General features: G+C 33.3%; 2 protein-coding genes across 9 annotated transcripts in view; one reads left to right on the top strand and one right to left on the bottom strand.

Annotated features, from left to right (window-relative positions):
• LOC115241062 (UDP-glucuronosyltransferase 2B31-like) overlaps nucleotides 1-14,769 on the bottom strand; it is a 403,584-nt gene that overhangs the window by 226,664 nt on the left and 162,151 nt on the right. The gene's annotated exons all lie outside the window — the stretch shown is intronic.
• Nucleotides 1-14,769, top strand: part of LOC115241064 (lachesin-like) — a 293,937-nt gene that overhangs the window by 191,475 nt on the left and 87,693 nt on the right. For all 7 annotated transcript variants that reach the window (XM_029816603.1, XM_029816599.1, XM_029816601.1 and 4 more), the window contains exon 4: nucleotides 6,174-6,280. In XM_029816603.1, coding sequence (XP_029672463.1) covers nucleotides 6,174-6,280 — 107 coding nt within the window. The remainder of the gene's footprint in view (nucleotides 1-6,173; nucleotides 6,281-14,769) is intronic.

Genomic DNA, 14,769 nt, shown 5'->3' with positions numbered 1-14,769 from the left:
GAGTGTGAGTGATATACTACCGCATATTTTATGACTTCTATGACTTTTTGTGGCGCCTTTATGTGGCGATAGATGGCAGCGATTATCTTTGCATATCTTAACATCGAATAGGAATAGATACTCTGATATTATTATGCAAATAATATACAAATTTATATATGTATGGGCATTGCATGGCAACTGTACGAATGTATATTCATTTGAAATGTGTAACGTCGAATGATATTATAATATAAATAAGATATATCATCTTCTTATATGTAAAAAGATACGGATCGCACATGCGATTCAATCAGGTTTATTTTTGAAAATATTTTAAAACTTGATATTTATGTTTTTATCGGAAAAGTGCAAAATATTGTTATGAGCGATATAAAAATTCAGTTGAAATAATATATAAATTATGCTGCCAAAAAGCGCTAAGATTTATATATCGAAAACATAATAATATATTATGCACTTAAGAATTATTGTTTGGAAGAGATGAAATTTATATTGAATATTTTATATCCATCGCAGGAAAAATTATTGGAAAGTAGTGCGATTAATTTATCTTTTTTAATAGAAAATTTGTAATTAATTACATAATTAATTGCTTACAAGTTTCATCGAAAAAATAATGGGTGTAAAAATTAGAGATATTTTGAAATCTATGTTGGAATTATATATTCTTCTCTTAAAGATTATTCTCTTTATTATTTAAATGCTGCATTCTGCTGTAATACATACGATAACAATGCCACATATAATATATCAACGCACTGTAGAATTGTAGGAATTAGCACTATATTAAGTAATACTTAAAAATTTTCAGCTTAGATAAAGATATATAAATACAAAATATTTCACACACATACACATTTATGTGAGATATATATTTATACATATAGATACCTATTTTGCTGCCTATTTTCTTTCGAAAAAAAGGGATATTGATCTGATATATGAGAAAATTTATCAAGATGATGGATGTATTCCAATAAATAATTAAGAATTATATTTGAATGTGCAATGTGCAAATTATATACATGGTATAATATGCAGCAGTCCTGCGTAGTGAAAAAATAATCTGCTTTGGGCTTATTATAGAATAAATATGGATATGTTTGCAAATATTAAACTAATACAGATTAATTAATTACTAAATTTTGGTTAAAAAATACTAAAATTATAATTACTTTACATATAGACTATTATATAGTATATGTTACGATATAATTTTATTTGTCATTCAATTTCCATGCTGGTGAATATTATGAATTTTCTATTATACAGGGTGTGTCGAAAGTCTGGATACACTCAAATATCTCGAAAACATTGCATTTTAGAGAAAAATATTTCAGACAAAAGTTGTAAGACTTAAAAAGACACAATCAACGGTAATAGCTGTTTGACCTTGGATGGCGTTGCCAAGGTCAGATCAAGGTCAAATTGAATTTTTTAAATGGAATTGCCTACTTTTTATTGCATATTCTTGTAGCTTATCTCGAGAGCTTTTCAAAACACTATAATAAAGTATTTTTTCATTAAGTACTTTTTGAGTTATTTTATATTTTAATCTGACATAAGATAAGCTACAAGAATATGCAATAAAAAGTAGGCAATTCCATTTAAAAAATTCAATTTGACCTTGATCTGACCTTGGCAACGCCATCCACGGTCAAACAGCTATTACCGTTGATTGTGTCTTTTTAAGCCTTACAACTTTTGTCTGAAATATTTTTCTCTAAAATGCAATGTTTACGAGATATTTGAGTGTATCCAGACTTTCGACACACCCTGTATGTACATATAAATGTATGTCAATATAGAAACCAGTAATACTGATTTCTCTTCTCTCGAAAAAAAAATTTGGTGAGAATTATTTTCTTATATATATATAAATATTTTTTTATCTCAAATTTCTTCGACTTATATAAAAGAGCAATAACGATGTATATACAATAATCTTTAATGTTGAATAAATGTATATAGAGTTTATTGTGAAATTCTATATCTTATCGATGCGTCATTATCGAAATTGAAATTTGTATGTTCTGAAAATTATAATGCTCACGATTACGAGATTTTCTTCGAGAAAAGTGCTTTGAGAATAACTTTGCGTAGTATAAGTTTGATGTTTATATCATTTCAATCATAAACTTCAAGCTTTTTATAACTTCAGCCGAACGATCGTGTTTTCATATAACGTGTCGGATAAAGCAGAGAGGAGTATTAAAAAAAACATTTTTCTTTAAATGCTGCGCGCGATTTATAAAAGAGATACTTAATAACTGAAAGACGAGAAATCGATAGCATAATTGATTGATTAAAATAAAAAGTAATATTTTTAATATTCAAGTATTAAAGTATTAAACATTAGTTAAAACTATTATGCGTAGTTGAATGTTAAATATGTGATTATTTTTTTCTGTTATTTGTTATAAACATAATAATAAGAGTTATTTTCTAAGCTATTAACATAAATTATCATTTAGTCATTTAGTGACATTAACTACATAGTATTTATATTATTCATAATCATAGTCCTTATCGACTAAAAGATACTCATACATTTTACGAGACTATTATTGCCATTTATTTCATTCGGAAGAAATTGAAAAGTTCTTTATTTACTATATTTAATACATTACAAGTAGAACTTCAACGCTTTAGTTGATGTACGCGAGTGTTCGCGCAGCGTTAGCTTTTTGATTGGTTTACTTTAATTAATTTTGTCGCTTAAACTACTCGAGCACATATAATATAGCGCATTTGTGGTATTAACCCTTTCTGATGCCGAAAGGTAGCAGGGTAATTTGTCTTTCTGGGGCTAAATAATAATTTGAATTCGGAACTCGATCTTACTGTAGTCTCCCATTCGGAAGTTCTCCCGGGAATTTTTCCCTGTGCCATAAAACTAGTCGTTGACGTATCCTGCTACCGGAGACGCGTAAAGTTTCCGAAAACTCTATCCGCACTGAGATATAGTTTGTGTTATATTTTCCCAGAATACTCTATACTCTTTTATCAATTTCTTTCATTACACGCTCTAGAACGTTAATCAAGAAAAAAATACGGCGGCCACGATGTATAACAATTTTCCGCAAATTGATTGTACGAATCTTTTCATTGATTTCTAATCTTTATTTGTTTTTTAGATTGGAAAATAGAAAAAAATTGGCATATAAAAAAATGTACGAAATGTAGAAGAAAGAAGGCGAAAAGATGTAAATTAGACGACATAAATTCTTAATTGATAATACAGCTTTCTTAAAAAGAATCTTTTTTCATTTAATTTTATAATTAGTTCCTTTTTTAATAAAAAATTTAATTATAATAAAAATTTTTTATGATAATGTTTTATAATATTAGTATATATTGAATGCACACAGGCTTTGTGTATCGTAATTTATAATTCTATGATATAATTTATAATATATCCAACACTAAGAATTTTGATATTAATAATTCCGATTAGAAATATGCTGAACTATTATTAAGTACATCTTTTTATAAGTCGAAAAGATGTTTTTTATTTAACCGATATGATAAATTAATAATTTTATTACAAACTAGATTTGAATGAACATAATATAATATTTTATATGTGGAAAGGATATTTTAAACTGGAGATATTGAATCAAAGTAAATATCTGTTTTGCGAATCGTTTCTCGGGAAATACGAGCACGGAATCGAGACTCAGTGTCAAAAGGGAGACAGGGTTTTCGCCGAAATGTCGTACGTGTCGCGTTCGTGTGTGCGAGTGTGCATTGACTTCCGGTCAGCGTAAAGTCTCTCGGACCGGAATTGACGGCTGCCCTCTTCCGGTCGAACGGCCAGCCAACTGCCCTCCTACTTCACTCTCGAGTGCATCACTTCCGAAACTTTTTTCGAGAGTCGATCGACACGGACACCCACGTATCTCTCTTGTTCCTCTTCTTTCAGAACCTTCGATTTTCTCCATGTCATCAGACAACATATGTTTCATGAACATTGTAAACGATCGTTTTATTATGCGATATCAATAATTTTTTGAATATTATCTTTGTTTATGGAAAAGTAATATTAAATTATTACATTAATTCGTTCAAAATAGCTCGTTGAAAAAGAGAGAAGGAAGAAAGAAAAATGATTATTAAATATTAAGTTTGAAAGCATTTTCAAGTTAATTTATTTTCGATATATATTGTATATGTATCCGCGCACGCTCTATGCGTGTGTATGTGTGTATTGATATTGTGTTGACACTTTGACTCCCTGTTGACTCCCTGTTTTTTAAAGGTTCAAGATTAAACTACACATTATAAACTATATATTGTAAATATTATTTGTGTATTCTATGTTTCATATGATTTTATGATAAATATCGCTTGATTTTTTTTCACGAGCCCAACGAAATATCCTTTGACGAATATCGAAGTGTCGAGACATTGACGTTTGTTAAAATAAAAATCAGGAGCGTGACGTTTGTCAAGCGGCCGGTGAATTTTTCCGACATTCGCCATAGACGATTTGCGACGTTATTTAAATTTTGGCGCATATATAATGCGTCCCGATGACTACGCCGTTTAAATACAAATACCTTGCGGTTTTTACGATTGCATGTAAAGTGTGAAAGAATATGAAGGATTATCCGATAGCGTCGGTTGAATATTCCAACGCAGGCAGCACAACGGGAATAATAATGATAAAAATATTTTACATTTAATATATTCTGTACAAGCACACTTTCAGTCTCGTGATTGTAACGATATATGCGTTTTGGTTCGGCTTTAAACGAAGTGAACGGTGGAGGGGAAGGGAATATCATCGCTGTATAAATTTAAACTCAAATTTCGTGATGTTCCTGTCTGCATGATAATTGGTCGCGTTTCAAGTATATGTATGTGTGCGTATATTCGTAAAAACTCAAACGCAAACGAGCGGAATAAGCGTTTCGAAATATTTCATGAATATCGCGTAAGATTCGATACGCAACGTTTGCGAGCGGAATTAGTAACGTGATATATGAAATAAATGTATTATATCTGTAGCCGGGATAACTTGAATTGACTATTTTTATCTCGATCGTTCGCATGAGCGCAATATCAAGTATAATAGTGAGCTTCGTTTTGATAGTGACTATAACGATGATCAAATTGCTCTGGACTTTTAACGAAACATACAGTTATACGCACTGTAAATACATCACATTCCCTTTTATACCCATTCCATTCAGATACGTATTTATTCAGAATCATTTGTTTGCATAATTGCGAAACACGATCTATTAATGAAATTACATTTCTTACGGTATAAAAATCCGCAATATTAATTCGTTCGGCCGCAGATAATTAATCCGTCCATTTAATGCTGATGTAAACATCTTTTTCTGTGGAAATCAAATAATCAAGCTGCGATGAAATAAAAAAATTGTACGAGACAGTAAAAATTGCAAGTTGACGTAATTAAAATAATTTGTCTCGTGCACGCAGACGCTTGTATACAAATAATGCGAACATGCATTGTGACGACCATAGTAAAAAATGTCGTGATTTAATTTCGTTTGCGAGAATCCGAAAAAAAAATCGAAGTTTTGCTCGTATCGGCGTGATATCACGCGGGGATGCGACGCGCGATGGTGGAGCCCCGAATAAATCGATTCTCCCTAATTTATCTTGGAATCTCGTTTATCGGCGCAATTCGGCAGGACAGTCCTCCCGTTCGAGAATGAAAAATTCACGAATTGGTCGCGAGCGCGGCGAATTTCCTCCCCCGCCCTCAGGAATCGATCAGACATAATTATCGTTTTATTGACGCCCGCGGTTATATTTTTATATTCTTTTAAACGTCGACGAGTTAATCACTCAAACTGTTTACGGCAGCTGGATGGCCGTTAATTATTTCGCGCCGTGTGTCATTATGCGGGTTCGCATGATTATGAAACGCAAGATATCGAATGTTGCGTTGAATCTGCTTCGGGCTAATAATAGGGGAGATTGTTCCAAATAAACAATTAATTCTGGCAATAGAAATAACTCGGAATTTAATTAGTGCAAGAATGTTTTCACGAGTATCGATCAAAGTTAATTGCGATTTAACTGATTTGTCGGTCTGTAGATAAAACTACTGTCCAGATGATTAAATATTAATTGTTGCTATGCTATCCGTTAACATGTATAATTGACGGCATCTTTTTTCTATGTTGCAGCGCTCTCCGATCCGCCGATATTTGCCGAACCGATACCAAATGTCACAGTGGCGCTGGGAAGAGATGTCAGTCTACCCTGCGTCATCGAAAACCTCGGAACTTACAAGGTAACGCATTGAATTTTCAAATGTCCAAGCAAAGGGACTCGCGCAGTGCGCGATCTAAACTGACCGTCTCCCTTCGTTTCGCGCGGATAACCGGTTCTCCTTATCCCTGTAATTTTCTTCTTCACTCTTGCAGCGTGTTTTCCCAGCGGTCGGAACTTGCCGTTCTTTACTAAACAGAGTTTCCTCAATTATTCGTTAACCGGATTACAAAAGACGTGTTACAGCGTGGTTTTGTAAAGACGTTCCTTAAATTCCTCTTTTTTAACCGCGTTTGTGAAAGTAAAATGCTAATTTTCTTTATAAACCATTGTACATTGTATTGTCTTAATTCATTTTATTTGCGTGAAATCAAATAAATTTATATTATTACATAATATAACGCTGATGTTTTTACTACTCAATATAAAAATAATGTTAAATTACATATAATCGAAGCATCATGATGTAAGGCTATAAATAGAAAAACTGAACATGCATCAGATACGTGTTCTTATATAATACGTTTTTAAAAGGTTGTTGTATCTGATGAAATAAAAGCATGATGTATATAAGCAAAAAAAAAATATATTCTTATTACACGGTATAAGTGAGAGAGGAAGAGACTCACATGATACTAACTGTAAATCTAGATAAAACATGTAAAATGAGATAAATATCTTTCTTACATCTTCAGTATATTTTACTTATTTAACATCGAAGAGAGAGATAGTTCTTTCCGTAAAAAAAGAAAAAAAAATACGTAATCGCTATCCGGTATACTTTGCGATCTATGATCTCGTCTCACCGGCATTGAGGACCGCTGTTAGGCAACCGTATTGGAAACGCATCAGTTGTCCCGTCAGGGAGCTGGATGCGACGCCACTACCGCCGCATCCTGCAGGCGATCAACGTTACACACGAACAAACATATCGGCAGACGTAACGAGCGATGTAGTTTCCCGAAGTGAAACGAGTATATGCGCGCTGAAGATATATGAAAAATCGAGGATATCCTTGAACTTCATTAAAAGTTGTCGATTGTAATGTCATTTCCATTTTATTCGCGGATCAAATCAAAGCCACGTGTGCCTATTAGGTGTCAAAGATCCATGAGTAGCTATATAAATTGCTGTCATTCTTACGAGAATTCAATTCCATCAGACAGCGATTTTATAACGTATTGGTAAAGGAAGAATATATATACTTTAAAGTAACAGATAATCGATCTTACACATTAATGAATAAAACATAATTATTTTATATTATTAGTATAATTATGCAATAATCATTTGTGTAGCTATAAGGACTTTTCTTTTTGAATAAAATAAGAGATTATAAAGTTAAACGCATCCTAAACGTACATAACTGTTTAATTTAGCAGGAAGCAACGCATCTCAAATGCACTTCATCTCGCTCCGCTTCTCTTATAACACGTAATTATTTGAAAGCTATATTCATAGCCGGATAGAGGCATGTTGTTCCGTTAGAAAATTGCATCAATACTGCGATTAGGAATCTCGCACGGACAACCTTGAGCGGAAAACGGGACCGATCATGAATCAATCACAGAACTCTGGTAGCATATTATTATATTATAAAGTTTGCTAGCCTCTGTATACAGGCTGTTCCAAATTTGCTGAATTATTTTTACTTACAAAACTTGATGACTCTTGGGACGAATTTTAATTGATAAAAATATCATCGTACTAATAACTTCTGTAAGATATGTTATTGAAAATATTAAAAATTTTTTAAAAGACCAATTATATTCTCTAAACACAAAAAGAGAGAGAGAGAGAAGAAATAAATAAAATATTATCTATCATTTTTAATTAGAGACATCTTACAATTAGTCACACAAAGATGTTAAAATATTATTAAAATTTGGGGAAAATTTTAATATATGATTAAATTTTGATATATGATTTTCCTTGATATTTATTTCGCGTCGATTGTGAGACATCTCATATATAAAGTCTGGTTTTACACGCATGAGACGGGGATCGCATGCGGGGACCAGTTTGCACTGGGCAGAAGACGGTTATTAGGCGAGAGCAACCGCTTTGCTGAATTGTTTTTACTTACAAAACTTGATGACTCTCGGGACGAATTTTAATTGATAAAAATATCATCGTACTAATAACTTCTGTAAGATATGTTATTGAAAATATTAAAAATTTTTTAAAAGACCAATTATATTCTCTAAACACAAAAAGAGAGAGAGAGAGAAGAAATAAATAAAATATTATCTATCATTTTTAATTAGAGACATCTTACAATTAGTCACACAAAGATGTTAAAATATTATTAAAATTTGGGGAAAATTTTAATATATGATTAAATTTTGATATATGATTTTCCTTGATATTTATTTCGCGTCGATTGTGAGACATCTCATATATAAAGTCTGATTTTACACGCATGAGAATGGGGATCGCATGCGGGGACCAGTTTGCACTGGGCAGAAGACGGTTATTAGGCGAGAGCAACCGCTCCGGAACCGCCGCATGACTCGGCGAACTTTCCAGACGATAACGCAAAGGTGGAAAATCACTGATATATCAAGCGCAGGAACCGGGAAATTGAGATTGCATCAACTTCGGAACTCTCCTACGGCTATTAAGAATGCCATTAAAGTGATACGAAAGGCGATGTTCGTGTGTAAGCAAACGTTTTCCGATCGCGTCGCGTCGCGTCGTTCGCCGATAAGCGCCTCCGTTCTCGCGAGAGAGCCGCGAGTTCCTTACGCGATATTGAATAAAATGGTAATTTTTTTTTCCTCCACATCGGGACCGAGTTTCCGAAGCGCGCTTCAACACCACCGTCGTATCGGTATATCGCTTTGTCGAAAATTTATCGAGACATCACTCGCATCGAGACACCTCGGTTCGAGAATAAATTCCCCGGCTCTCTCCGAGCGCTGTGCGCGGAGAGCTTGTGAAAACAGCCTGAGAATTTTCCGTCTCTTTAACGATCGTGAAAATAGACCATTGTGCGGTACTGGGGTATTTCCTCCTCCGAGCTGTACGCAAAATAGTTTCCATTTCGGCTCGGCCGGAATGTACCGCAACAGTTCGATTTCACGAGAGATAACGAACAGGCCTTGATCGTTTGTTGTTGTTTTTGTCGAGGGTATAAAGATATTTAGCTTGTGCCTGGTGGCTCGAGACCTGAGGATCGTTTCGATTTTTCAGTCAATAGCGTTTTTAGACCGTTGAATTTGTCGCAATATCAAAACTATTTCTCGTTGCTGCCTCTATGATAATACATATAAGATGTACCGCGCAAACATTGCGTAAAATTTAATTGGAACAACAGTTTTTTCGGATAGTTCATTTTTCTTTTTTTTTTTTTTTTAATCTTTTTGATCACAACTTTGCAATCCATTTTATTTTATATCGAATTTTTATATATATTTATCAAAACTAAAATTGTTATCTTTGCATATATATCTCTGTTATTTTTTATTACATTATATTATGACTTATATATTTTAAGTATTATTGATGAATTCTTTTCTTTTAAAAATTTTTTTTACGATTACAGCCTTAAGCTTGGAAAATATTAATCCGCAAATATATCTAATCTATACAACACATATTTCTTTTTTGCATGAAGTATAAGCGGCGTAGAAGAATAATTTAATTTTCTAGGCTGTAAATTGCCTTAGAAAGTTTACATAGCACCATAGCCGACGATAGTAGGAAGCGCAATCGTTTTTTCTTCGAATTCGAAACACGTAGCCCGATTACGGAGAGAGTCTCGTTAGAATCGACATTTCGAGAGCGCATAGTCGCCGCACATTGCAATTCTCGGCCGAGTCCTTTGATCAAAACGCCAGAAAATTTCATCTACTGCGTGCCAAAGTTTCTCCTTCTCTCTCCTCTCTCACTACGCTTCGCCGGAACGCGAAGAAATCGTATGACTTCGCAAATTTTCCCGGATTTAATTATGCCACGAAGACCTTTCCGTGCTCGAGGAATTGCCTCTTTGACCCTTTTGCGAGATGAATTGCGCGGCGCCGCGCCGGCCGAAAAATCGTTTCGAATGAATGCAAAGCGCTAATTCACACGTAGTAATAAAAATGTCTGGAAACCCGCGGGCGTGTCTCGATTTCAACGGTGTCTATTACCGTGAAGTGTCTCATAGATTATTCGTAAAATTACGATTCTTGTGCCTGTGAAAGTAGCATTTTACTTAATGAATAATTACATTTGCCAAATGTTATTACTTCGTTCTGCGTGTCTGCTTCAACTATTTAATAAGACAATTATGAGGAAGCACTAGAGAGTTAAAAGTAAACGTATATTTATATTAAATTTGTGAAAGAAAGTTTTCAGAGCTTGATATCCGCTTTTGAAAAACTGATTTCGAAAGAAATATACGAGCAATTTGTCATCATATTTAAAATTATGAAACAGAAAATATGAGATTAGACTGTGTATTCATATATAAAAATTTGAAATATGTAACTATTATACATAAATACATATCTGCTGACAGCTGTTTCGGATTAATAGTAGCGATAAGCAACGGTTATACATATATAGCGTAGCATTCTCTTTAAGCCTTATGTGTTAAGTTGTTAATGCGTGTGTAAACTGAAGCAATTATTTATACTTTGTAGATATTTAATAGAATAAAAATTAATGAACGTATTTAGCGACAAATAGATTTTATACGTGTTTCCATTTATCATAATATAATCTGTAAAGAAAATGACATTTAAGTTTCCGAAAAATATCCCTAATGTTTAAACATAAGAGCTGATTATATAAATATATAAATCTATGTTATTTATTATCTGCTTTAGTCAATATTAAAACGCAGTCTTCTGCTCGCAGGAAAAATAACTTTAATTGTATGAATCGTCGGAAAAGATAACGACATTCTCTTCAACTGAGTCAGCTGTTACTGATTAGAGGGACATTAAAGCACGGGAGTAGTGCAAGACTGACTGATTAACTTTCCTTCTGCGAAATTAGACTTGGCCTAATAGCTGTTGCAGTAACCCACAGGAATATTTTTGCAAAGTTGATTAAAACGGGCCATATATTCACTGGTTCTCAATGGCGAATCATTGTCAGACATGTACAAGTCCGATGTAACTCACGCGTGTTCCAATCCCATTGTTCTGCCTCTCTATGCCAAGCTCTTTTCTTGTTATGTTCTTAAACATAATTTGCTTTGCCTTTTTTCGCGCGTTTTTTCTTGTAGCCATATCCCAATTTGGCCTCTCTCTTCTTCTTCTCTCTCCTTCTCTTTAATCTACCCGAAATAGCTTTCATTCTTCTCTCTTTCTCCATCCTTTCTCTAATATTCTCTGTTCTTCCTTTCTTTTACCTCGATTACGCTGCATTTTCTTTCCCCTCCCCCCCTTCTTTCTCTTTTCTGTTGAATAAATTCTGGTCTATTCCACTTTCTTGTTCCTTTCCAGTCTTGCTCTCCGAGCCGCAACCCCTCTGTACTTTTGAATTTTGCCCCACGGCCATCGTCGCGCATGCAGCCACGCTCAACTACCGTAATAGCACTTGAACGGGACCAACCGCGTATCGTTTACGACCCTGTAAATTTTCCTGCGGAATTACTTTGCGAAGAAATTTAAAAGCAAGGCGTCTCGGTGTTAATTAGTGGTTAATTAGGAGTATACCGGCCGAGCGGATGATGCTTTATTAAAAGTCGTTAATATCCCGGATCTCTCCCCTTTGCGCTGAACGGCGGAAAACTTCGATAGTTGATAGATTCGTCGGATGAAACTCTCGGGGTAATCTTGGCAAGCGTGCCAGTAAACTTGGTCAACGCTGTTTGTGTTTTTGAAGGAAGCGAAAAATATTATACAAGCTATGCATCGTTTATTCCGTCAATTTTGTATAAATTCTCCGATGGTGTTAACTTTTTTAATCTCATATCAAGAGATATAATTTTGTGAAAAATAATGAAGAATAATCGGCTGCTTTTTCCCATAACTCACTATGAGATAATATCAATTGTAAACTCAAACATGAGAGTAGGAGAAACGACAGTGCGTAAAATCGGCAAAAAAACATCTTTCGGGATTAACTGTGACCGGTTTACCGTATTATTTCACTCTTTTTGAAGGCAAATCTCTCGTAAATTATATACGCACATTATACTTGCTCGAAACTTCCGTACTGTTGACTTCGCGCGCTCTCGGCTCTCGCGATATATTTCACGATTAATTCCTCGACGCGCGACGACAGCAAGCTGAACTATCAAAATTAAACGACGAACAACCTGGTTGCGGCTCGCGCCCAACATCTTGCCGTAACGACATTTCCTACGTGTCCGTTGCCAGCAGTTTAATCCGATTTCGCGAAACGTTGATGTTGTATAATAACAAATAACAAGTTGCTCTTATGACGAAACATTTTGCAGAAACGTGGACGTTAAAGTCAATATAGGATATTTTTAGGATACTATATATAATAAACATAAAACTTTCAATTGTTTGATGCAAATCTATTATAGATTATTACGTAATACTAATATATATTTAGGAAGTTATGAGACTGACGCTTGATATTAATATAATAAAAATAAAAGAGAAGTTGCAATCTTAAATTTTACTTACAGATCCAACAATTACACTATTTGTTATACGAACATTATTATTTAATCTTTATCGTTCATATATATTTATCACAAAAATGTACAGGATATTTTCTTATATTATCAATTATTTTAAAAATTGCATGAAATTACAGTTATTGTGCTTGCTAAACAAGCTTATATAAAAACAGAAAAACTGGTTTTTTAATATTTTATGAGATATGAAACATAACTTACTGAACTTAGCGCTTCTTTGAATTCAGCAAAGTCATCGTAATTATAATACAAGATATAACGCTTCTTCACGATCACACTTGCCAGTTGTACATTTTATATAGAATAGAAGACTGAAACTAGCTTAGTTAGACTAGCTTAAACTTTTATCAGCGTTTCTATCGTTGTGCAAATATCTTCGTTTCCTTGAGTATAATCATGTATAATGGTCACGATTGCTGGAAACATTAGTATCTTATCGAATCACGTGCCATTTCTCGTTGAATAAACGATGCGTGAAATATTTTTACAAAATTATTTTTACAACAAACGTTATATATTTACAGAAATTATATTTACGAACTTGAAATAAATAATGTTACATTTTTATACTCGAAAATATGATACATATATCAGTCAATAAGCATATTAATAAATTCTTAATACATACTCTAATAAATATATCTTTTATTATACAAATTAAGTATTGCTTAAATGCGGATCTTATTTTAATTTTTTAAAGGTATATTTGGATGTCATCTTTAAATAATAATTTTTTAATTGTTTTTTTTTCTCTAGTTACCTTTTTCTAATTCAAAGACTAAAATGTTGTTATAAATTTTATTATCTATGTATTTTCGTTTTTGATTTGGAAATTTAGTATTGGCTAGAAATAATATATAAATATGAATTTCTATTCGCGTAAATAAAGAAACAATTGATCTCGTAAAAACAGATTGTATTCAACAAAGAGTTGAAATGATTTCATGGCATAGAAGTTACGTTACGGTATTTATATTTTAATTATCGCGTATCCTCTTATCAGCTTTCGGGCTGTCAATCGATCACCAAAAAAATTTCTATATAAAACGAATGCGAGAATTAAGCATAAAAGTGATCGGAGCGAGTGATGAACGTGTGAATCTAGATTGTATTGAATCATCCATCGTACTGTCAATAGATAACGATACGTGCAAACAGAATCTTCGCACGTTAGTTAGATAAATCACACATGCGTAGGTATAATTGTAAAAGCTAGATATCCATATCGCATAACCTGTCACGATCGCTATAGATTTGTTATAATTTAGAGTTGATCGTTTCTCAATATTTTGTATTTATATCTGTATTTGATGTGTTCGCACCTGCGAAAATATAATTCTTTATGATTTCGTGTAAAGTCGTGAGTAAATATCGTGTATTCCATATAGATATTATTTTATCGCATAATTCTTACAATATACTCTCTTTTCTTCAGTGTAGATAAAGTATACAAAAATATTGTTAACTCAAGTTTTTAGAGTATGCAATTCGAAGTGCAGCTTATCTAATCGCGGTGGGATATCTATTACGTGATAGTATTTTACGTTTAACGGAAAAAGAGGTATCTAGTCGAGACTAACTTTGAACCACTGCCAGGATTTTCAATCGAACTTGCGATTAGTGGGAGTTTCTTGTCGAGACCGTTTAAGATCTATATAATATCGTAGCCATCTGTAAATATTCCTCTTAAAAATGCGTTTTTATTCGAGATCGTCACAGGGGCTATTATTTTTCTATAAACGTGACTTTTGCCATTATCTCAATCATGCTGATATTATCTATGATTAACGCGTTTCTTTTTTTATTGTCGCCTTGAAGTCATGCATATTTTTGTCAACGATTTAATTTTCAAGACAATCCGGCGAGCATTTATATAAGCGAGTATCATTTTTCTGCACGTTCTC

Source organism: Formica exsecta, unplaced genomic scaffold, assembly GCF_003651465.1.
Source record: "Formica exsecta isolate Colony F162 unplaced genomic scaffold, ASM365146v1 scaffold465, whole genome shotgun sequence".
Classification (NCBI taxonomy): domain Eukaryota; kingdom Metazoa; phylum Arthropoda; class Insecta; order Hymenoptera; family Formicidae; genus Formica; species Formica exsecta.
Note: the sequence above shows the minus strand (reverse complement) of the source record. Positions and strands in the feature narration are given on the sequence as shown.